Below are 18565 nucleotides of genomic sequence, written 5' to 3'. Positions count from 1 at the left end.
GCTGCAGTGCCAGGTACCAGTTCAGAGCGGCGTGCCGGGGTCAGGGTCAGCACCAACTCTCTCAGGATGGCCCGGAGCCTAATATCCCTTTCTCTTTTGGTCCAAGGCTTAAATCACTTGCAAATCTTGCACCTTTCACTGATATGGGTTTCTCCCAAGCAGCACAAACAGTCTGTGTGCGGGTCACTACTTGGCATAGAACACCTACAAGAGCCGCAAGACTTAAACCCCTGGGCATGCCCTGGCCCGGGCTCACTGACTAATTAAACTAACTAAACAGCTAATTAACTAAAGAACTTTGTAACATTAGAAAATAGAAGTTACCAGCATCATCAGTTTTTCTCAGTTACTTGGCACCTGCAAATTTTCAAGATGCAACTTCAACAGCATGACAACTATGTATATAAAAAGTGACCTAAAATTGGTTTTATAGCAGTTTTAAGTATGTTAAATATATGGCAGAATATACATTGTAATGTGGCGCACAGTTTTAACAACGTTTATTTGGCATGAGCTGGATAACCTGACTATCCCAAACTCATTCAGATAAGAAGCCTTCACACCACATTAGACTATTGTTGAAGTTTTTTAATCCTGTATCTATTCACATGTTTTTTTGAGAGAAACAGACACATAATGGAAACGCTGATGGTGGCTCCAGAGTACAGGCTGAAACAGATTTTTGCATTCGACAGGTCATTAAAGCCTGTCTAGAGGTCAAAAAGTGGATTACTTTATTGAAAAAGTCAAAGAAACAAACTAAGGATGGGATTTTCAAAATCACTGTATTGGCCTAACTCTGTTTTTAGTGAAGTTACTTGCATGAATTCAAGAACAGCAGAGCGAGGCCAATGCTAAGCACTTTTGCAAATCCCATCCAAAGGTATACTTTGAGTGGTATGAATTTTTGATGGTTCATGAAACTTCATTAAGCCAAGACATTATAACACAGTGATGCAATGTTTGCATCACAGTGTCTTGCAAGGAGACACTTGTACGAGAATACCCACCTTGCGATGTAGTGAAAACTGAAGACCCATTGCAAGAGACTGCTATTCCAGTAATTTCCCTATTCAAGGCAAATAAATTTGGAAGTGAATTCAAAGGGTATTTCATTCAACAATCATACTATACAGTGACTTTTTTACAGCTGCAATTCAGTATTTGATCTTCACAAGGGTTAATTTAGACACAAACAAATTAAGACGATTGTTGTAGAGCGCATCACAATTCTACAGACAAAATAGACCTTGCCAAAGAACTAAAAGGAGCAGTACCAGTTCCCCCCACATTGTTCTGCCAGCATGCTTCAACCCTAACCAAAAAGGACGTGCCTAAGGTGGTGAAAGCCTAAATTGGCCCATACCCACTTAAGTCATTTAGCCTCTACTGGGTCAGCCAATAATAAGATGACTGTTAAGATATCAGGCCCATTCCTAGTATACAACTCATTTTTCACTGCCAAACAACCAGATAATCTCATGAAGGAATGCACCTTCTTGAAGCTTTCCTTCACATAATGCATCCAGATAAACATGTGATCCAATAACTATCAAGATGACTACAGGAGATTAATAGATTTTGAAATAATTATACCACAGACAAGGACACTACAAAGACTTACTCTTTATGAATTTTATGTTGTTCATCTAACTTTAGTTTGGCAATGTTGTTCCATGCAAGCGTTATACTTTCTTCTGTCAAATCTTCAAAAGATTCTTCACTTGGAGAAACTAAAATAAAATACCACCATAAAATGAGAAGTCATAAATTGAAAATTAAAAAAAGATAAGACTTCAGATAATAAATTAGTTGAAGTTATAACAAATACGAATACATTTAATGATACAAAAAGGCACCTCTATCATTTCAGTTCTATTATAGAGAGGAGAGAATTTATGACAGATTGTCATTAACTATCCCACAATATTTATTGACAGAAGTTCAAGAACATAAATAGCCAAAAATCTTCTGGTTAATTCCTAAATGGATCAGAAGTTTTTAGACAGTATATGTTCTTCTGTTATGACTGGCTGCCACTTTTATGTTCATGTATTTAAGAGTCAAATTCTGTAAAGCTGTAGGTTTAAAATTATGGCTTATGTTTTTCAAAGGTTATGGGGGTTTAAAGAAATTAAATGAGCTAACTATGCGGCAACTGCTACCAAGAATACCACCAAGTCAATAAGAATTGCCAAGCCGTGAGAATACATAACACGATTTAGAAATGTTTAAATTTCTAGAATTTTTTTAATAGAATCTTATTTTGACAAACCACCCAACATAATCTTAGAATTAATTCTAGGAGAGTCATTTGGAAGAGATATTCTACTTAAAACAGCAACCTGTATTGTCACTCCTTTACTTCAAAGTTAAAGATCACCCAATAGGGGAATGAGGAAAATGGTATAAATCTAAGATGATGGTCAAAAGCATAGTTATTGGCTGACGGAGTATAAGAACATAATGGCCATACTGGGCCAGATCAATGGTCCATATAGCCCCAGTATCCTTTCTTCTGATAGTGGTCAATGCCAGTTGCTTCAGCCGCCGGGGTTCCCAAACTTGGTTCGCAGCTTGTTCAGGGCGGGCCACGAGACGCTTTGTTTACCTGAGCGTCCGCAGGTACAGCCACTCACAACTTCCAGTGGCCGCGGTTCACTGTTCCCGGCCAATGGGAACTGCGGGAAGCAGAATCAGTTTTAGATGAGCCAATACGACCCACGCACCAGTCTTATTTAAAAAATGAGGGCCGATGTGAACCAGATGCAAAAGAAAAAATGTTGATCAGCAAGGAGGGGAAGAGATAGGGAGGAAAGACCTTGGGGAGAAAATCCAGATAAAATTTACCACCTCCTAAGACTGCAAATAAGGGGGATTTGTCCCAATTGGTCTTTAGCTGAAGTCAGTAATTGGAAAGGACATCATTTGTTTGTTAAAAGGTATAGAAAGAAAACTCTTAAAAGCTTCATTGCTAATACCTGCCTGACCACTTTGGAACCAACCAATATGGATGCATTTAGCCCGTTTGTAAGTATCTGGAGCAAATGCCTATAAATGTTTTGTTACTGTAGGTGTAGCAAATTGCTTATTAGTTAGACTTTATAGGCATGTTCAGAGCAATTGTATAAATACCATGTGACCTTTGAATTTAATAAAGGAATTTATGGTTAAATTAGTGTCATGCTAATACCCTTCATAAACATTAATAATTCCAACACCTTCTCTGCATCTTGGAATCGCACCTTGCATTCCAATTCTAATACAGCCTTTTTGAGATGGGATGACCAGAACTGCATGTGGTATTCAAGGTGTGGGCATGTTATGACAAACTGTAATTAACATAACCGCAGCCATTTTGTGTATTCAGCCATCATTATTTGGAAGTGAGACCACCACACAGTCAGGAATAATTTGGCCTTTGCCGGAGCAGACAAAACAGCGGTACAGCTTCATTGTTGCTGACAAGGAGACAAAATGACAGACTCATGAGATGGGGAGGGAGTGTGGATAGCTGACCTTGGATCTGGGTGTGGGAGTTGCTTTGCTAATAAGATTTTTTTTTTCTGGCTGTTGCTATGGAAACTACTTGCCCATTAGGGGTTACTATGAGTTATGTGCTTTGTTTTGAGCAACCTATAAAAGAGATTAGTTAGGGTGTGCAATTTGGAGAAGTTTTGGAGAGGATTTTGATGAGCTAAGAGACTGACATACAACTCCCCCGCGGCTAGGAGAAAAGCTGGCCACTGGAAATGTACTGCTGACCACTTGACACAATCTCAATCTATTTGGGTAACTATATTGGGGATGCTCAAGACTATTGTTATTTTAGATGTGTGCTTTGGACTCAAAAACAAGGATTTTTGGTTTAAAGCACTTGTGTGTACACCAATCATTTATCAGACAGACGAGCTATGTCCCTAGTGATTTATGTCCTGAAACTGCCTAGAAAACACAAACTAGTTACCATTTTTTTGGGTTCAGATAACCCCAGGAAACAGGCATACCATAGGTTTATATAGTGGCATTATCATATCTTTTGTTTTATTATCTAACCCACCCTTTCCTAATGGTTCTTAGCATTGTTAGCTTTTTTGACTGTTGCTGCATATTGAATGGATGTTGTCAGAAAACTATCCATAGTGACTTCACAATCTCTTGGACTTCATAATTTAGACTTCATCATTTGTATGTACAGTTGGGAATATTTTTTCCCCCATGTGCATTACAACGTATTTTGCCAGTCATTTTGTTGCCCAGTCACCCAGTTTTGTGAGATCCCCATGAAACTCTTCGCAGTCAGCTTCGCAATCACTTAACTATTGGGATTAATTTTTTATCATCAGCAAATTTTGCCACCTCACTGTTCACCCCTCCATTTATGAATACGTTGAGCAGCACTGGTCCTGGTACAGATTCTTGGAGGACCCCACTATTTACATCTCTCCATTGTTAAAACTGATAATTAATTCCTACCCTTTGTTTCTTATCTTTTAAGCAGTTAGTCATTCATGAGAGGATCTTTTCTCTTATCCCAGCAGTGTTTACTTTGTTTAAGAGCCTTTGGAGTGGGACCTTGTCAAAGACTTTCTGAAAGTTCAAGGTCACTGTAATGACTTGCCCACATGCTTGTTGATCCCCCTCAAAGAATTCCAATAGATTGCGGAGGCGCTATTTCCCTTTACTAAAGCTACGTTGACTCTTTCCCAACATATCGCGTTTATCTAAATGTCTAGTAACAAGCAGAATGATCAGAGTTTCAGCCAGCTGGCCTGGTACGGAAGTTAGGCTTGCAGCCTGTAATTGCCAGGATCCCCTTTGGAGCCTTTTTAAAAAATCAGCACTACATTAGCTACCCTACAGTCATCTGGTACAGAGACCGATTTAAGCATATATGTGGTCTCACATTTTAGTCCAATTCTAAGTGGCCCCCTGTCCACATCACAAGAGCCACCATCTTGACTGGCACGCTTGTTGGCCATTTCAGCGGTGGCTAAATGATTGAGTGGACATAGGAACTGAATTACCCTCTCACCCTAGAGGTGATCCTTCCAGGACAGGATTAAAAGTACATTAGTGGGACACTGTGTGGAGCTTGCACTGCCAGTGGGCATCCCGTACCTATGCTGTGGACATACTAATTTGATTGCCACTGTTGTCGATCTGGTACTTCACAGGTCACAGAATTCACTTTTTTTTTTTGGTAAAGTCACCACCACATAGAATAGAAAAACTGAGTGCTGTAATTTGCATATTAACTGCAGGAGTTATTGACTTGTATATTTATAGGCCTGTATATCGATGATAGAAGTAAAGTCTGATGTTCATTTAAACCCTTGAAACAATTTTAAGAGGCAAACTGAATAATCAGAGCTCAACAAGACAATGCTTCCGTTTCTGATTGTTTAAAACAGAATAAAAAAAGAGTTGCCAGGCAAAAGTCTGTTTTCTGTCAGAGCCTTTGGTTCGGGTAGTTATTTCTCCATGACTTACAGGGAAAGCAGCCAAGCAAGTTATATAACATATGAACCTCTGAAACAAAAAAGATACAACCCTCCCAGAAATAAGGTCAAGTCAGTTATGTTTTCAGGTAACAATACAAAAAATAACTACCATTCTTTTACACGTTTACCTGGAGATTCAGCTATGGAAACATTGTGATTCGATGTTCGAGACAAACTTTTGAACTTCGGTATTATCCTCCGGGGATGAGGAGTTGTAAACAACTGTTTCGGTGTCTGTCCAAACTCCAAGATTTGCGTCAACAGAGCTACTTTCTCATTGGGGTCCATAATACTTAAGAAAAGCGAAGTGTTCAGTGAAATATTTTAAGACAGAAAGATTGTTTCTGAAAATGTAGGCACATGTGTGCAGTTATTGCTGTAAAATACAGTCACAGTAAAGGCATACACAACTGACCTGTTACATAGTTGTTGTCGGAGAATTGCAATGCAAGCACATAACCATGATTGTGTGTACAAAAGCAATAATTGCATGCATGCTACTCTGCAAATATAGCAATTTGTATCAGTGTAACTGAAATCTCAGACTGCACAGACATTTGAGAACTTAGTCCTTCAATACAACCTTTGTTACAATGGTAAGATTGGTGGTCAGTGTCTTCTGGAGTCCAAAACAGAATGGCTACCTCAATTGTTGGGAGCACTTAGATAGTTAACAGGGAACTCTATGGGATAAAGAGAAATTTAATACGTGCCTCTACCAAACATTGCTTATAAGCATTAATTACCTGTTCAAATCCACTCCACCTTCATAAGTTAATGGATGAAACACTGAAAGAAGCGGGAAAGAGAGTCATTTGCACAATGTAGATAAACATGCCTTATTTTTTTCAACTCACACATGAGCTGTAAACCACAAATATTTAACTGTGCTACACATCTAGACAATTCCACCCACCTCACACCTATTGCAAGTTATAGTTTGTTTCAAGCCAAACAGAAAAGGTATGAGCTAGGCCAAAGAGGAAAAAACAGTCTCAGACACAACTTTTCCTGACTGTGCATTTCACTAGGATGTTTTCTGTGATTTCAAATTTCAGAGTAACAGCCGTGTTAGTCTGTATTTGCAAAAAGAAAAGGAGTACTTGTGGCACCTTAGAGACTAACCAATTTATTAGAGCATAAGCTTTCGTGAGCTACAGCTCACTTCGGAGGAAGTGAGCTGTAGCTCACGAAAGCTTATGCTCTAATAAATTGGTTAGTCTCTAAGGTGCCACAAGTACTCCTTTTCTTTTTGTGATTTCAAAGACTCTCAGTAACTGGATACACAACAGTGATCTTATTACATCATTATAAGAGCCCATCATCACAGTGGACTAATCCCATATCTGTAAGAAAGTGAGAATTTTGTAAACTGTGATTAAGTGATAAGCTGAGAGGCTTGGTGATTTAGGGTTAGTTCAGTATTAACACACACACACACCCACCCACAATTATTGCTTCCTCATTAGATCTCTGAAGGACTCAATTACTAATAGGTCTAGGATAGATTTCAGATCTCAATCTCTTGCTCCCCAGGAAGATAAACATTGAATGTAATTCAGAGACATAAAACTTAGCTTAGTACAACTAAGCTACATGTGCCTTACATTCAGCTACATCTAAATTGAAGCTATGTAACAAGACTGGAGAGAACTGACTACATGGCTGTTTGGCTTAGAGGTGGTTATAAAGGAAACTCAAGAATGTGTGTGGTGGGGAAGATGCTTAGAACAGATAAAGGTGTTTTATCCACTCCCCCGCTCTTTCTGAAATCCACTTGGTTTGGCAAAATGTTATGTGTTTCCTCACTGAGAAGTTAGTAAATGTATTAAAAACCCAACTAAATGAGACACCAGATTTCTGATGTAGCAGACTTTCAATAGTTTAATTCAGAGAACTTCATCATGAAAGAACTGCTTTTGATGCTGCAAAACAGTTTTCAGTCACTCAAAAAAGAATGTATTACTTTTCTTTCAGTATTTACAATGTCTTAATATTCTGGGCTAATTACAGCAAAGACAGAGCAATAAGACTCAAAATAAAGATCACAAAAAATTTTTTAAAAAAAGAGGAACCATCGTAAGTGAGTCAAAGACTTATTGTCGCTAGAGTGGCACACAGAGAGAAGCCCAGCGACCTATTTATCCTTTCCCTTCCCTCTCACTTTCTTCTTGGAAACCAATGTTACCCACATGAACCTGAAGTTTCATGCTGCAACTTTTGGGCAGAAATGTGAAATACACAAATGGTTTGTGTGCCAGCCCCATTTTAACCTACACAAGAGACTATTTCAGCACCAAATTGCCATTATCATTGACTTGAGAAATGACAAAAATATTGTCGGTCTCCCTTGACTGTCATTTTAAGTGCAACAGCTACCCACAATACATAATCAAACATTTCTCATTTATATACTGTATTCCGGGAAGACAGGCATTACAAGAAAGGGAATAAGTTTTAGAAGAGGAGTCACTATTTTCAGTGGAAAAGGATTGGCAATTTTCTCAATTACTGAAGGATCAAGCACAGGCATGATGCAGGTTCAAAAGAACGCAGGGCAGCATGGAAACCTTGCTAGTTATGTTTTCCATCCGAGTTTAGCTAGAATGTCAAAAAAGTGATTCTTTAGAGAATTTTACAATTTACCATTGTGGGCTGCAATGGCTTCACTTCCCTTCTGCTTGTAGCCAAATACTAAGTCAATCCATTCATGGAGATGTTCTGACACATACTGGCTTTCTAAGGCATTTTGGCACTTCTGAAGAAAGTCATCAGGATCTAACAAGAGAAAGTTTAATCAGTGCAGAAATCTACCACGGTTAAATGTGGCTGAACTCTCCTCTCTCTCACCCGCACAGACATTCCAATGAGAAACCTTCTAGATTTATTAAAATAACACTACTTCAGCTATTTAGTAACATTTTGAAAAAAAGTATTTGATTTATACATTCATATAAGAATATGATCTTCATTTATTAATAGCCACTTTAGATTATTCCTCTCCAATAGCTGCACTTATTGTTATTTAAGTTTTTGTAACAGCAAACAGAACAGAAGATAAAAATAAAATTGAGGGAGGGAAGGGGAAGACAAAGGATTCCAAGAGTCTGAAAACAATGAAGGTAAACTGTGTGCAGTATTGAGTTTAGTAAAAGCATTCACAGTGCCATTACCTAATGCCCAAGGAGGAAGTTCTACATGTTCAACCATCTTTCCACCCTGCCTTTTCCCTAGGTCCAGCTTCAGACTATTCACTAGAAAACTGGAATCGTTTTCATAGAATTCTGGAATCAGCTAGTGCGAGGATGGAAGAGGGAGGGAAGAAAAACATTTCAGGATTTCCTTTATTTTTTATAATTTTAAATTAAATAAATCAATACATATGCTGAAACAATACTGCTAAAAACACATGGAGTATTAAATTGGTTAGTCTCTAAGGTGCCACAAGTACTCCTTTTCTTTTTGTAACATTACAGTATTACAAACTTGTCAACATTTTGGAAAGCCCCCAAAGCATCTTAAAGGTAGATAAAGAGCTAAGTCTTGCATAGATTCAATTTTAAAGCTCTGAAAATAGCAAATAGAACTCTGACTCAAACATATCAGGCCAAGGTTCTAAAGCATTTCAGGTAAGCCAGTTGTTTAAGATCAGATATAATTAACCACTCCTAATTCTGTAGTGGAAAACTGGACTGGAATGTTAAGAAAAGCCTCCTTTCTCAATTCAAGCTTCTCTGATGTCACTGAAGCATGATTTACCAGCTCCAAATATCTACCTGACAGATTTCCTTTAGTTTTTCAAAAGACATTAAGAACAATGAGAAGGCTTTTAAGACTCCTCAAATGCAATATTTCTATGATGCTTAAAAACAGAAGCTATCAAAAAAAGATGCACTATAATTCTAAACCCTCAAAATGGGCTGCACTATAAAAGCCAAGTCCCAATTACATTTAGTGAGGAAAAGAACTTGGTAGAATAATCTCATGATCTTCACTTAAAATCTCCAACCAATGATCCGATCAAAATAGGGGGGAAAAAAAAGGAAAGCAGCCCACCAGAAGCCATGTGAACATTAAGAGAAGGAATTTAAACCTATGTTCAGTGCCAAGCTCAAACCAGGCATAGCAAGGCAGTTTTCACCTCCATAAGAAGCAAACAACAGAAATTTAAAAATTTTGAACTGGAAAAAAGGAGGACAGAGCACTCAGGTAATGTGACCTCAAGTAGCTTCTGGCTACTTACCTCTTTGAAGTCTGTTGCACCATCCAGACAGTTTTTCCAGGTTTCTGCAATACTAGACATAATAAAGTCAATGGTATATCAGTCAGAAAAGTACTTTACACCCCGTATAAGTATACAATTTAAAGGAAACCATTATATAGTGAAAAATAAATCTGTTAAATTCAATTTAAACAAACCTATTGAACGTTCTGTCAGCATGATCAAACTTTCCATTTTGTAAACAAAGCATGTACTCTGGTGCTGGGGAAATAAGAATGGAAGTCAGATCTGTCCAAATGCTGCTATTTTCAAACCCACCAGGTATTCAACAGACTTGCAATGAAAGCAATCTTACCAACTCTAACAAGATAGAACAGAACATAACCTGGAGATGAGTAGTGGCTGCCATACATAAACTTAGGCTCTGGCATTTCCCGATAACGTGTCTGCAACATATTGAAAACAAGACAAACTGTTTAAAATCATAGTATTTTTTTCTGTATTAAACACACACGTTTATCAGAAAACTTAAGATAGGATTGAACACTTCTTCTCATTCAGATAAAAACAAAATACAAAGCTTTTAAATTGTGTCGTTACAGATACTTAATCTCAGGAAAGAATTCCTGTATTCCCATGTGTGTGTGTATATATCTTTCTATACACAAGATCTGAAATGCATTCCTATTACGCTGAAAAGAGCGGAGCAGGCTAAAAGTGGAAAAACACCAAGGTACATTGGCAGTTTGCATTTTTGTAAGTTTAAAGCATTTCTGTAAATTCAGTGTTGTAGCTCTTCTTCACATCTTAGGACAAGTTAAAGGTTATACTTTTTTAAATCATCCATAACAATCACAGACTAAGAATCTATGTAAGTTTCCAAACATGTATAACTACAATAATTTTAATTGTTTTATTTGGACATGCTGCCTCTCCACATACAACTCCAACTCAATGGTATCTATTAGCAGAAACTAATATTTTCAAGATACCTTTTGAAATTAGAATGTATTCCAATACAAATAAAGCAATCAACTGATTCAGAGCATAGAATCAAAGAAATTTACAGGTGGAAGTCAGAATTTGCATTAAGAATCTTTATTTCTTTAAAACCCTTTTCTCTTTTTCACAAGTAAAGATGCTACTGATTTGGCAAGAATTTCCTGTCCCAGTGCTTCTTAAGGTAGCTCAGCAGCATGGGGATAATTATTGAATAATATTTATATTCTTCATATGATTTTTCCTTTATGATAACTTAATGCTGCCAATTTGCCAATAAGACAGGTTCTATAAAGAATATACTAGGATTCTCTAAAGTGTTTTTGCAGCTTTATGTCTAAGTCTTACAATCATGAAGTCTAACGCTAGTGAAGAGACGGGGATCTTTCAAACACTGCATTTATATGTTAGATTGCTCATGAAAAAAATTCCTTCCTGATGTGGAATGGGAAAGAATTTCTAATGTGGCATTGTCTATAACTGCATTCACTTTTTACCCTGGTCTTTTGCCATGTGTGCGCAATTTTTTTTTCTTTTTTAAATATTCCCCCCCTTTCCTCTCCCCATTAAACCCTTTTTCTTAGAGACTTAGGCCATGTCTACACTAGCAAGCTTATGGTGGCACAGATGTATCAATACAGCTGTGCCGCTGTAAGATAGCTCATGTGGCCATTCTATGCTGACAGGAGACAGTTCTCCTGTTGACATAATAAAACTACCTAAACAAGCAGCAGTAGCTATGTCGGTGGGAGACATAGTGCTGTGCACCAAGCACTTATGCCAGCAAAACTCATGGCATTCAGGGGGGTGAAAAAGCACCCCGTCTGGCGACACAAGTTTTTCCAACCTAAAAATTAGACATGGCTTTAGAAGCATGTGCCTATGTTCTACCTTAATTTGTAACCATAGTGTTTGTTAAAACAGATTCTTCTGTTTTTAAAAAATAATTTGACTGATCCACACACACTTATTTTACATTATGTATTGTAATCTATCCATCTATCATAGGGTTTTATATAGCTAATCGTTGTAGTATCCATGGAAAAGCAATCACAACAGTTAACTACCTACTGGACTTCATTTTAAAGAGGCATAAAGCCTCATATTTGTAATGAGATTTAAAGAGTTTGTGTTCCATATTTTACTTGCAGTGCTTCTTAGATATTTAATGACAGGTTTCAGAGTAGCAGCCGTGTTAGTCTGTATTCAGAAAAAGAAAAGGAGTACTTGTGGCACCTTAGAGACTAAAATTTATTTGAGCAAAAGTTTTCGTGATCTACAGCTCACTTCATCGGATGTGTTCATCTCCCCACCGTATTTTCCACTGAATGCATCCGATGAAGTGAGCTGTAGCTCACGAAAGCTTATGCTCAAATAAATTTGTTAGTCTCTAAGGTACCACAAGTACTCCTTTTCTTTTTTAGATATTTAAGTTTGCACTATTAATTATGTATATATCGAATGCCACACCATACTAACTTAATACAGGTAGAGTTTGCTTCTGATAACGTTTGTAGTCTGCGTTTCAATAACAGCTTTAAGAATTGCAGAACATAAGAAATACAGTGAATAATCCTAGAAATATCTGAATACAAGTCATACAAGCATGTTTATTTTATTTTTGTATTGTGCAAATTTCATCCTCACAAGAGATGCTAGATGGAAAACTGAGTCCTCTTAGTAATAAGATTTGTAGGTCACAAATTATAGAACAAAAAAAAACTGAACTCCACATACCAGTAGTCTTTCCAGCCTTTCCCTATTCAGGGCACCAACTGGTTTACTAAGGTCCCGGAACGTTTCAGGCTTTGTCAAATCTAAAAGAGAAAAGAAATTAATCTGTATGGATTGCTCCCACGGATAGGAATCACTTGTAAACCAATATTTTAAAACATTTTCCTCCTCTTCCTACAGGCACAAGAAGCTCTCACACTAAGGCATGGCCTACGCTACAGAGTTAAAAGAAAAGGAGTACTTGTGGCACCTTAGAGACTAACAAATGTATTAGTCTCTAAAGTGCCACAAGTACTTCTTTTCTTTTTGCAGATACAGACTAAAACGGTTGCTACTCTGAAACTACAGAGCTAGGTCAACGTAAGGCAGCTTACACTAAAAAGTAGCTCCCACCGATGTAACTCACCCATCACACTGACTTAACTCCACCTCCATGAGAGGCGTAGTGCTTAGTTCGATGTAGTTAGGGCGACATAGTGTCAGTGTGTTGCTTACATCAATTGTTGCAGCCTTTCAGAAGCAGTCCCACAATTTCCTACACTCACAATTAAATTGGTGCAAGTGCTCCTGATGAGGACATGCACCACCAACACAAGGTGTGTAGTGTGGACATGAAAAAGCTATTAAATTACTGTGGTGGCTACATGCAGACATAACTTAGGTTGACTTAATTTTGTAGTGTAGACTTGCCCTAAGTGACTGTATACCCTGTTCGCAACATTAGTTTTTCAGCTACTTATCTAAAAGTTGCACATAACAGCTAGCTCTGGAGTAGGATTTTGCTAACATTATATGTTCCACAGCACTACGATTGGGCAAACATCTCCCATCTGTTAATATTGTCCCCAGTGGCCTTGAGGCACAGATAAATGGCGTATCTCCCCCCTACCATCCTTTAAATAACTTGACACCTACATTGTGTCATGACAACATTGTTTGAATAGGAAGTGTCTGAGTGGAAGCTGAGAGGCATAAGCGAAGACACGCTGGACCCATTAATGGAAAAGGCATTCACAACTCTGAGGAGGGCAAGCTACCAGCAACACAAACAGGTTACAGTTAGAACCTTGCTCAGGAAGCCAGTTTAGGCACTAACCTTGACAGTTAGTACCTTGCCTTGAACTTTCCTTTTTTAGGAAGCGTTTCTCAGAAAGTGGTGATGGCCCAGTCTAGCAACATACATTTCTTCTGTACTTTATCAGTCTGTTCCATGCCAGACTATCATATGGTTGGTCCATGTAGACTTATAAAAAAAATGCAAAAAGCTGTTGAGATTATTGACCACCAGATATTGTTGACTCATTCTTAAAAAAAATCTTGTGGAAGACGACAATGTGGCTCTTTCAGCAAGCATCTCAAAAGGTTTTACAAACATTTAGTTAAGCTTCACACCTCATCATCAAGTATTATCCCCATTTTACAGATGGAGAAATCAGACACGGTCACTTGTTTGACATAATAGAGCTGGGATTAGCACATTGATTAACATCCTGTTCCTCACCCTCCAACCTCAGGTTGATGTGGCATGATATTTATGCAGTGTAAAAGCAGCAGTTTCAGATTTGTACATCATGTGCAGACTATGTTTTTTCCTCCTATATATGTTGTTTACCTAATTCTGAACTAGAATAATCTGCTATGATCCAAGGAAATACAGGATACTGGGAGAGATCATTGCAGCTCCGATCAGCCAGATTGTTGAGATGAAGAAGGTATTGGTAGTTTGAAATATGACCTCGCTGCCATTGCAACATGTAACTCTCAGCCGTCTGCTCTGTAATATGATTTTCTTTAATAAAAAATAAATAAATAAAATTAGCTTCTCTCTATTCTACAGCACCTTGAATTATTTCACTACATTATACACTCCAAATGTGTAGTAGTTTAAACAATCTAATTAAAACATATCTATCTATAGCTTTAAAATGCATAAAAATCATTAAGGAGTCCAATTGAATGGACAGGGGAAAAAGACTAAACATTTGTGAAAATAAAGAGAAATATGACGTCTATAGTATTTGAAGAATTTTCTTCTTAGCAGTGAGAAGACTCTTAAGATTCTGGACCATGGCTTACTAAGGGATGAGACTACATGAAAGGAATTTGTTTTGCTATGGAGTAACTAATGGTGCCTGCTTAACATCTATTAGTGAAACGTGGTCTCACCTTTCTGTGAATGAGGTCCTGTTTAACAGATTTGATGAAGGTGCAATACCAACACCACACAGAAAAAAGGAAATTATTACAGGAGGATCTGTCTGTCTGTCTGTGGAATACCGAGTCGAGCATCTGTCAGAGATCCACCCCTCCATTAGCTCCAAAACCAAATAATACAGTTCTAATGGAAGTATGGCTATGCAAGCCATACTCTTAAAGGAAAAGATGGTCTGAGCTGACAGGCCATGTCATAACCATAAGGGTAGCCTAGCCTTCCTCCTTACTTGTAAGGGGTTAAGAAGCTCAAATAACCCAGTTGGCACCTGACCAAAGGAACCAATGGGGACAAAAGATACTTTCAAATCGGGGGGGGGGGGGGGTGAGGTGGGGTGGGAAGAGGCTTTGTTTTGGGTTCTTTGTTTCTGTGTTCTTTCGCTCCTGGGACTAAGAGGGACCGGACATCAAACCATTTCCTCCAAACCATTCTGAACCAGTCCTTCGTATTACAGAAATTGTAAGTTCAGCCAGGCAAGACGTATTAGTTTATCTTTGTTTTCTCAACTTGTGACTTTTCCCTTTGCTGGAGGGAGGTTTATCCCTATTTTGTTGCAACTTTGAAACTAAGGCTAGCGGGTGTTCCCCCTGTGTTCTGTGCATCTTTTGTTACCCTGTAAAGTTATCTTCCAACCTGATTTTACAGAGGGGATTTTACCCCCCCCCCTTTTTTTTTTTAAATAAAATTCTTTAAGAACTGATTGATTTTTTTTTCAGTGTCCAAAGATCCAGGGATTTGGGTCTGTGTTCACTTTGTAACCAACTGGTTCAGATATTATTCTCAGGACTCCCCACGAAAGGGGGTGTAAAGGCTTGGGGGGATATTTTGGGGAAACAGGAACTCCAAGTGGTCCTTTCCCTGATTCTTTGTCTAAATCACTTGGTGGTGGCAGCATACTGTTCAAGGACAAGGTGGAATTTGTGCCTTGGGAAAGTTTTTAAGCTAAGCTGGTAAAAATAAGCTTAGGGGGTCTTACAACCGGGTCCTCACTTCTGTACCTCAGAGTGGGGAAGGAACCCTGAAAGGCCATTTCCAGAATATGGTACTGTTGTCACATTGGCTGCTTCTTTGATTATATTTGAGCTTATCTAAGTAGATTCTGCTATGTCACCCCTGTGACACACACTGGGTTAATCACAGACTAAGGGGGTTTGGATTTGTATGACAGCCTCTTATTAAATTATTCACAGAACATTAATTATGTTATTCATTAAGACAATCCTGTTAACACCTTCACTGAGTTTGTAAGATGAAAAGAGAGCTCTCAACAGTGCATCCTAATATTTCACAAATACATGTCGTCACAAAGTGAACTAGCCCTAACAATATTGGCCAAGTCTGGTAACAAATACACGATAGTTTTAATCCTACTGATGAATGGCTGGCATTCATCTCTTTTTTAAAAAAAACAAAGAAGGCAACAATCAAGGTGGAAGATACAATCTTCTGCAACTAGAAGACATCGTTACAAAGGTTGATACATGCAACTTGGGGGTGGTGGCGTAGCGGACGACAGGTTCCTTAAGACTATCAAAGATTAGATGCAAGTCTGTGGGTGGCTCCTAGAAACCAACCCCCCTGCCAACCTCCACCAAAAATAAAAACATCTTTAGCTAGTTACAGTGCAAGCATGATAACCTGTAGTGAGGGGAAGAGGGCAGCTTATATGCGCTCCTACAGCACAGATATATAGAAACCGGTTATTCTTCATACCCTCTCATTCTACTTCCCCTGCAGCTACCCAGTAACCTTTATAGAACAGGTGATCCTCGGGGTAATTGGTCGGGAATGGTGAACTGCGGCCACTGGGAGCTGCAGGGTGCCATGCCTGCGGATGGTCAACGTAAACAAAATGTCTCGCGGCCCGCCAGCAGATTACCCTGATGGGTCGCGTGCCGAAGGCTGCTGACCCCTATGAACAGGGGGTACAGCTGGCCTCTAAATGCACTGCTATAAGCCCAAAAGTCCACAGAGGAATGGCACTTTCCACCTATTAAAAAGTTGCATAACTGTGACCTACCTCTTCCCACACATCAAGACAACAGAACTCAGCATATTCCCCACAAGGGGGAGAAGGAGGACATTTAATAAATAAATGGTTTCAAACCTAGATATGTTGCAATATAGAAATAGAGCTCATCTCGATCTTGAGAGTTGTAGAATTTTAAGTAGATGTCAGAACACAGATCATTTTCCGTGCAAAATACTTCTAGGCCCTTCAAAATTAAAGGAGAAAAACTAAATGTAGAAATTCAGCGACAAGCCCTACTGCCCATGTTACTAACAGCCCATTCCAGTTAGTGATATCCAAAACTTAAGACTGTTCCCATATTAGAAGTTTGCCAGCAGTTTTGCCTAACTATTGGCTAATACGCTGCCTGTTGTAAAGATTCCTCCCCTTCTCAACCACATACACATGCACTTTCTTGTAATCAGAGAAAGGAAATTTATAGCTGTACACATTTGATCCACATGAGACAATCTAACAAACAATTTCATATACAATACACAGTACACATTTTAATTTTATAAAATATATACTAATTGACTGAAACAATGCAAAAGTTTGGGTCCCTCCCCTCAAATTTTGTTATGCCTAGAGTTTACATTTACATTATGTTAAAACAAACAAAAACACTGAAAGTGTACAACCAAGATCTCACTGCAGAATTGTTGTGCTGCCCCTCTGCCACTCTCTCACATCAGTCATGTAAGCTAACACAATTTCCTTCTTGTACTTCAAGATTATATATAATCTTTAGAACGCACATTTACCAAGCGGGCCATTTTGCAGAAGAATGTATAGTTTAAAAAAAGCGTTAATATACTCCAAATCTGGACACTAAAGCCACAGAAGTTAATGTATAAACCAAATTATTTTATGGAAAACAAAAGAAAGTAGGTCGGTTACTTCACCGTGAAATAACTGTAATATAGGTCAGTTACTGAGAGTTTACTTAAGTTTGCATCTCATTCACACATCGGAATAATCAGCAAATTAAATAAAATCCTTTAAATAGCTTTTTAGCATAAGATCTGGACTAGTTCCCACTAACATCAAACTGAAATATTAATTTTTTAGAAGTAACTATGGAAGAGGCTTCTCACCCTCATACAGACAGTTCACTGTTCCTTTCAGTTTATAACTTCTACCTTGCTAACAAAACACATGGTGGGTGAAAACTGCAGTCTTATTCTTAATTCATACTTCTCAAAAAGCAAGAGGAGTTACTTTCTCTGAATCTATCCAACAGGAGAAAAAAAGTGTGAAAGGTATTAGCAATATATGTAGCTAAAAGCAAACAACCCCAGCTCACCAATGGCATTAGACCATGTCTTCTTTTGTAGATGCGACGGACATTGTGCATCATTATGTGAACCACAGGTTTCTGTAAAATAAAAATCAAGACATAGCCCAAAAGCATTAATACTCCACAGGTTCTTATATATGAGATCAGTAACATTCAAGGAAATTAAACAAGGGTTTGTTTTTCTTTTTTGTTTGTAGGCATGTAATGCCCTGGAGGCAAGATTTATTCTCCACATTAGAGAAGAAACTACCCCTGTTCTCCTAAGAAATAGTTATTTTGTAGGAGAAATAATTATTTTGCTATTAGCTGCTTCCCAGATTGAGAGCCAACTTTAGTGACAACTCCACCGTTTATACATCATTCAGAAATTTTTCTCAAAACAGTAGTCACACAACAGTAGAAGGCAAAACGAGGAAGTTGTCAGAATATGGAAAAGGTCCTTGAAGAATAAGCATGCTAGGAAAAATATTTGCTAGCTGTGGATACCACCTTATGGACAAAGATAAAATAGCATTTCTTTCACCTAACACAGCACAAGGTGGCAGTGGATCTGACTTTAGGACATAGTGGTAATCTATTGTAG

General features: G+C 38.2%; 1 protein-coding gene across 11 annotated transcripts in view; it reads right to left on the bottom strand.

Annotated features, from left to right (window-relative positions):
- NSMAF (neutral sphingomyelinase activation associated factor) overlaps positions 1 to 18565 on the bottom strand; it is a 57155-nt gene that overhangs the window by 13565 nt on the left and 25025 nt on the right. For all 11 annotated transcript variants that reach the window (XR_012157206.1, XR_012157205.1, XM_073331085.1 and 8 more), the window contains 13 exons: positions 17989 to 18060; positions 16779 to 16887; positions 14072 to 14248; positions 12463 to 12542; positions 10082 to 10172; positions 9924 to 9987; positions 9748 to 9799; positions 8678 to 8798; positions 8151 to 8282; positions 6251 to 6293; positions 5633 to 5796; positions 1625 to 1733; positions 1011 to 1069 (listed from right to left, as the gene is read on the bottom strand). Coding sequence is in view for 9 of the 11 variants with exons in the window: in XM_073331085.1 (XP_073187186.1) it covers positions 1011 to 1069; positions 1625 to 1733; positions 5633 to 5796; positions 6251 to 6293; positions 8151 to 8282; positions 8678 to 8798; positions 9748 to 9799; positions 9924 to 9987; positions 10082 to 10172; positions 12463 to 12542; positions 14072 to 14248; positions 16779 to 16887; positions 17989 to 18060 (1273 nt within the window). In the remaining 2 variants the exon portion in view is untranslated. The remainder of the gene's footprint in view (positions 1 to 1010; positions 1070 to 1624; positions 1734 to 5632; positions 5797 to 6250; positions 6294 to 8150; positions 8283 to 8677; positions 8799 to 9747; positions 9800 to 9923; positions 9988 to 10081; positions 10173 to 12462; positions 12543 to 14071; positions 14249 to 16778; positions 16888 to 17988; positions 18061 to 18565) is intronic.

Source organism: Lepidochelys kempii, chromosome 2 (assembly GCF_965140265.1).
Source record: "Lepidochelys kempii isolate rLepKem1 chromosome 2, rLepKem1.hap2, whole genome shotgun sequence".
NCBI classification, from domain to species: domain Eukaryota; kingdom Metazoa; phylum Chordata; order Testudines; family Cheloniidae; genus Lepidochelys; species Lepidochelys kempii.
Note: the sequence above shows the minus strand (reverse complement) of the source record. Positions and strands in the feature narration are given on the sequence as shown.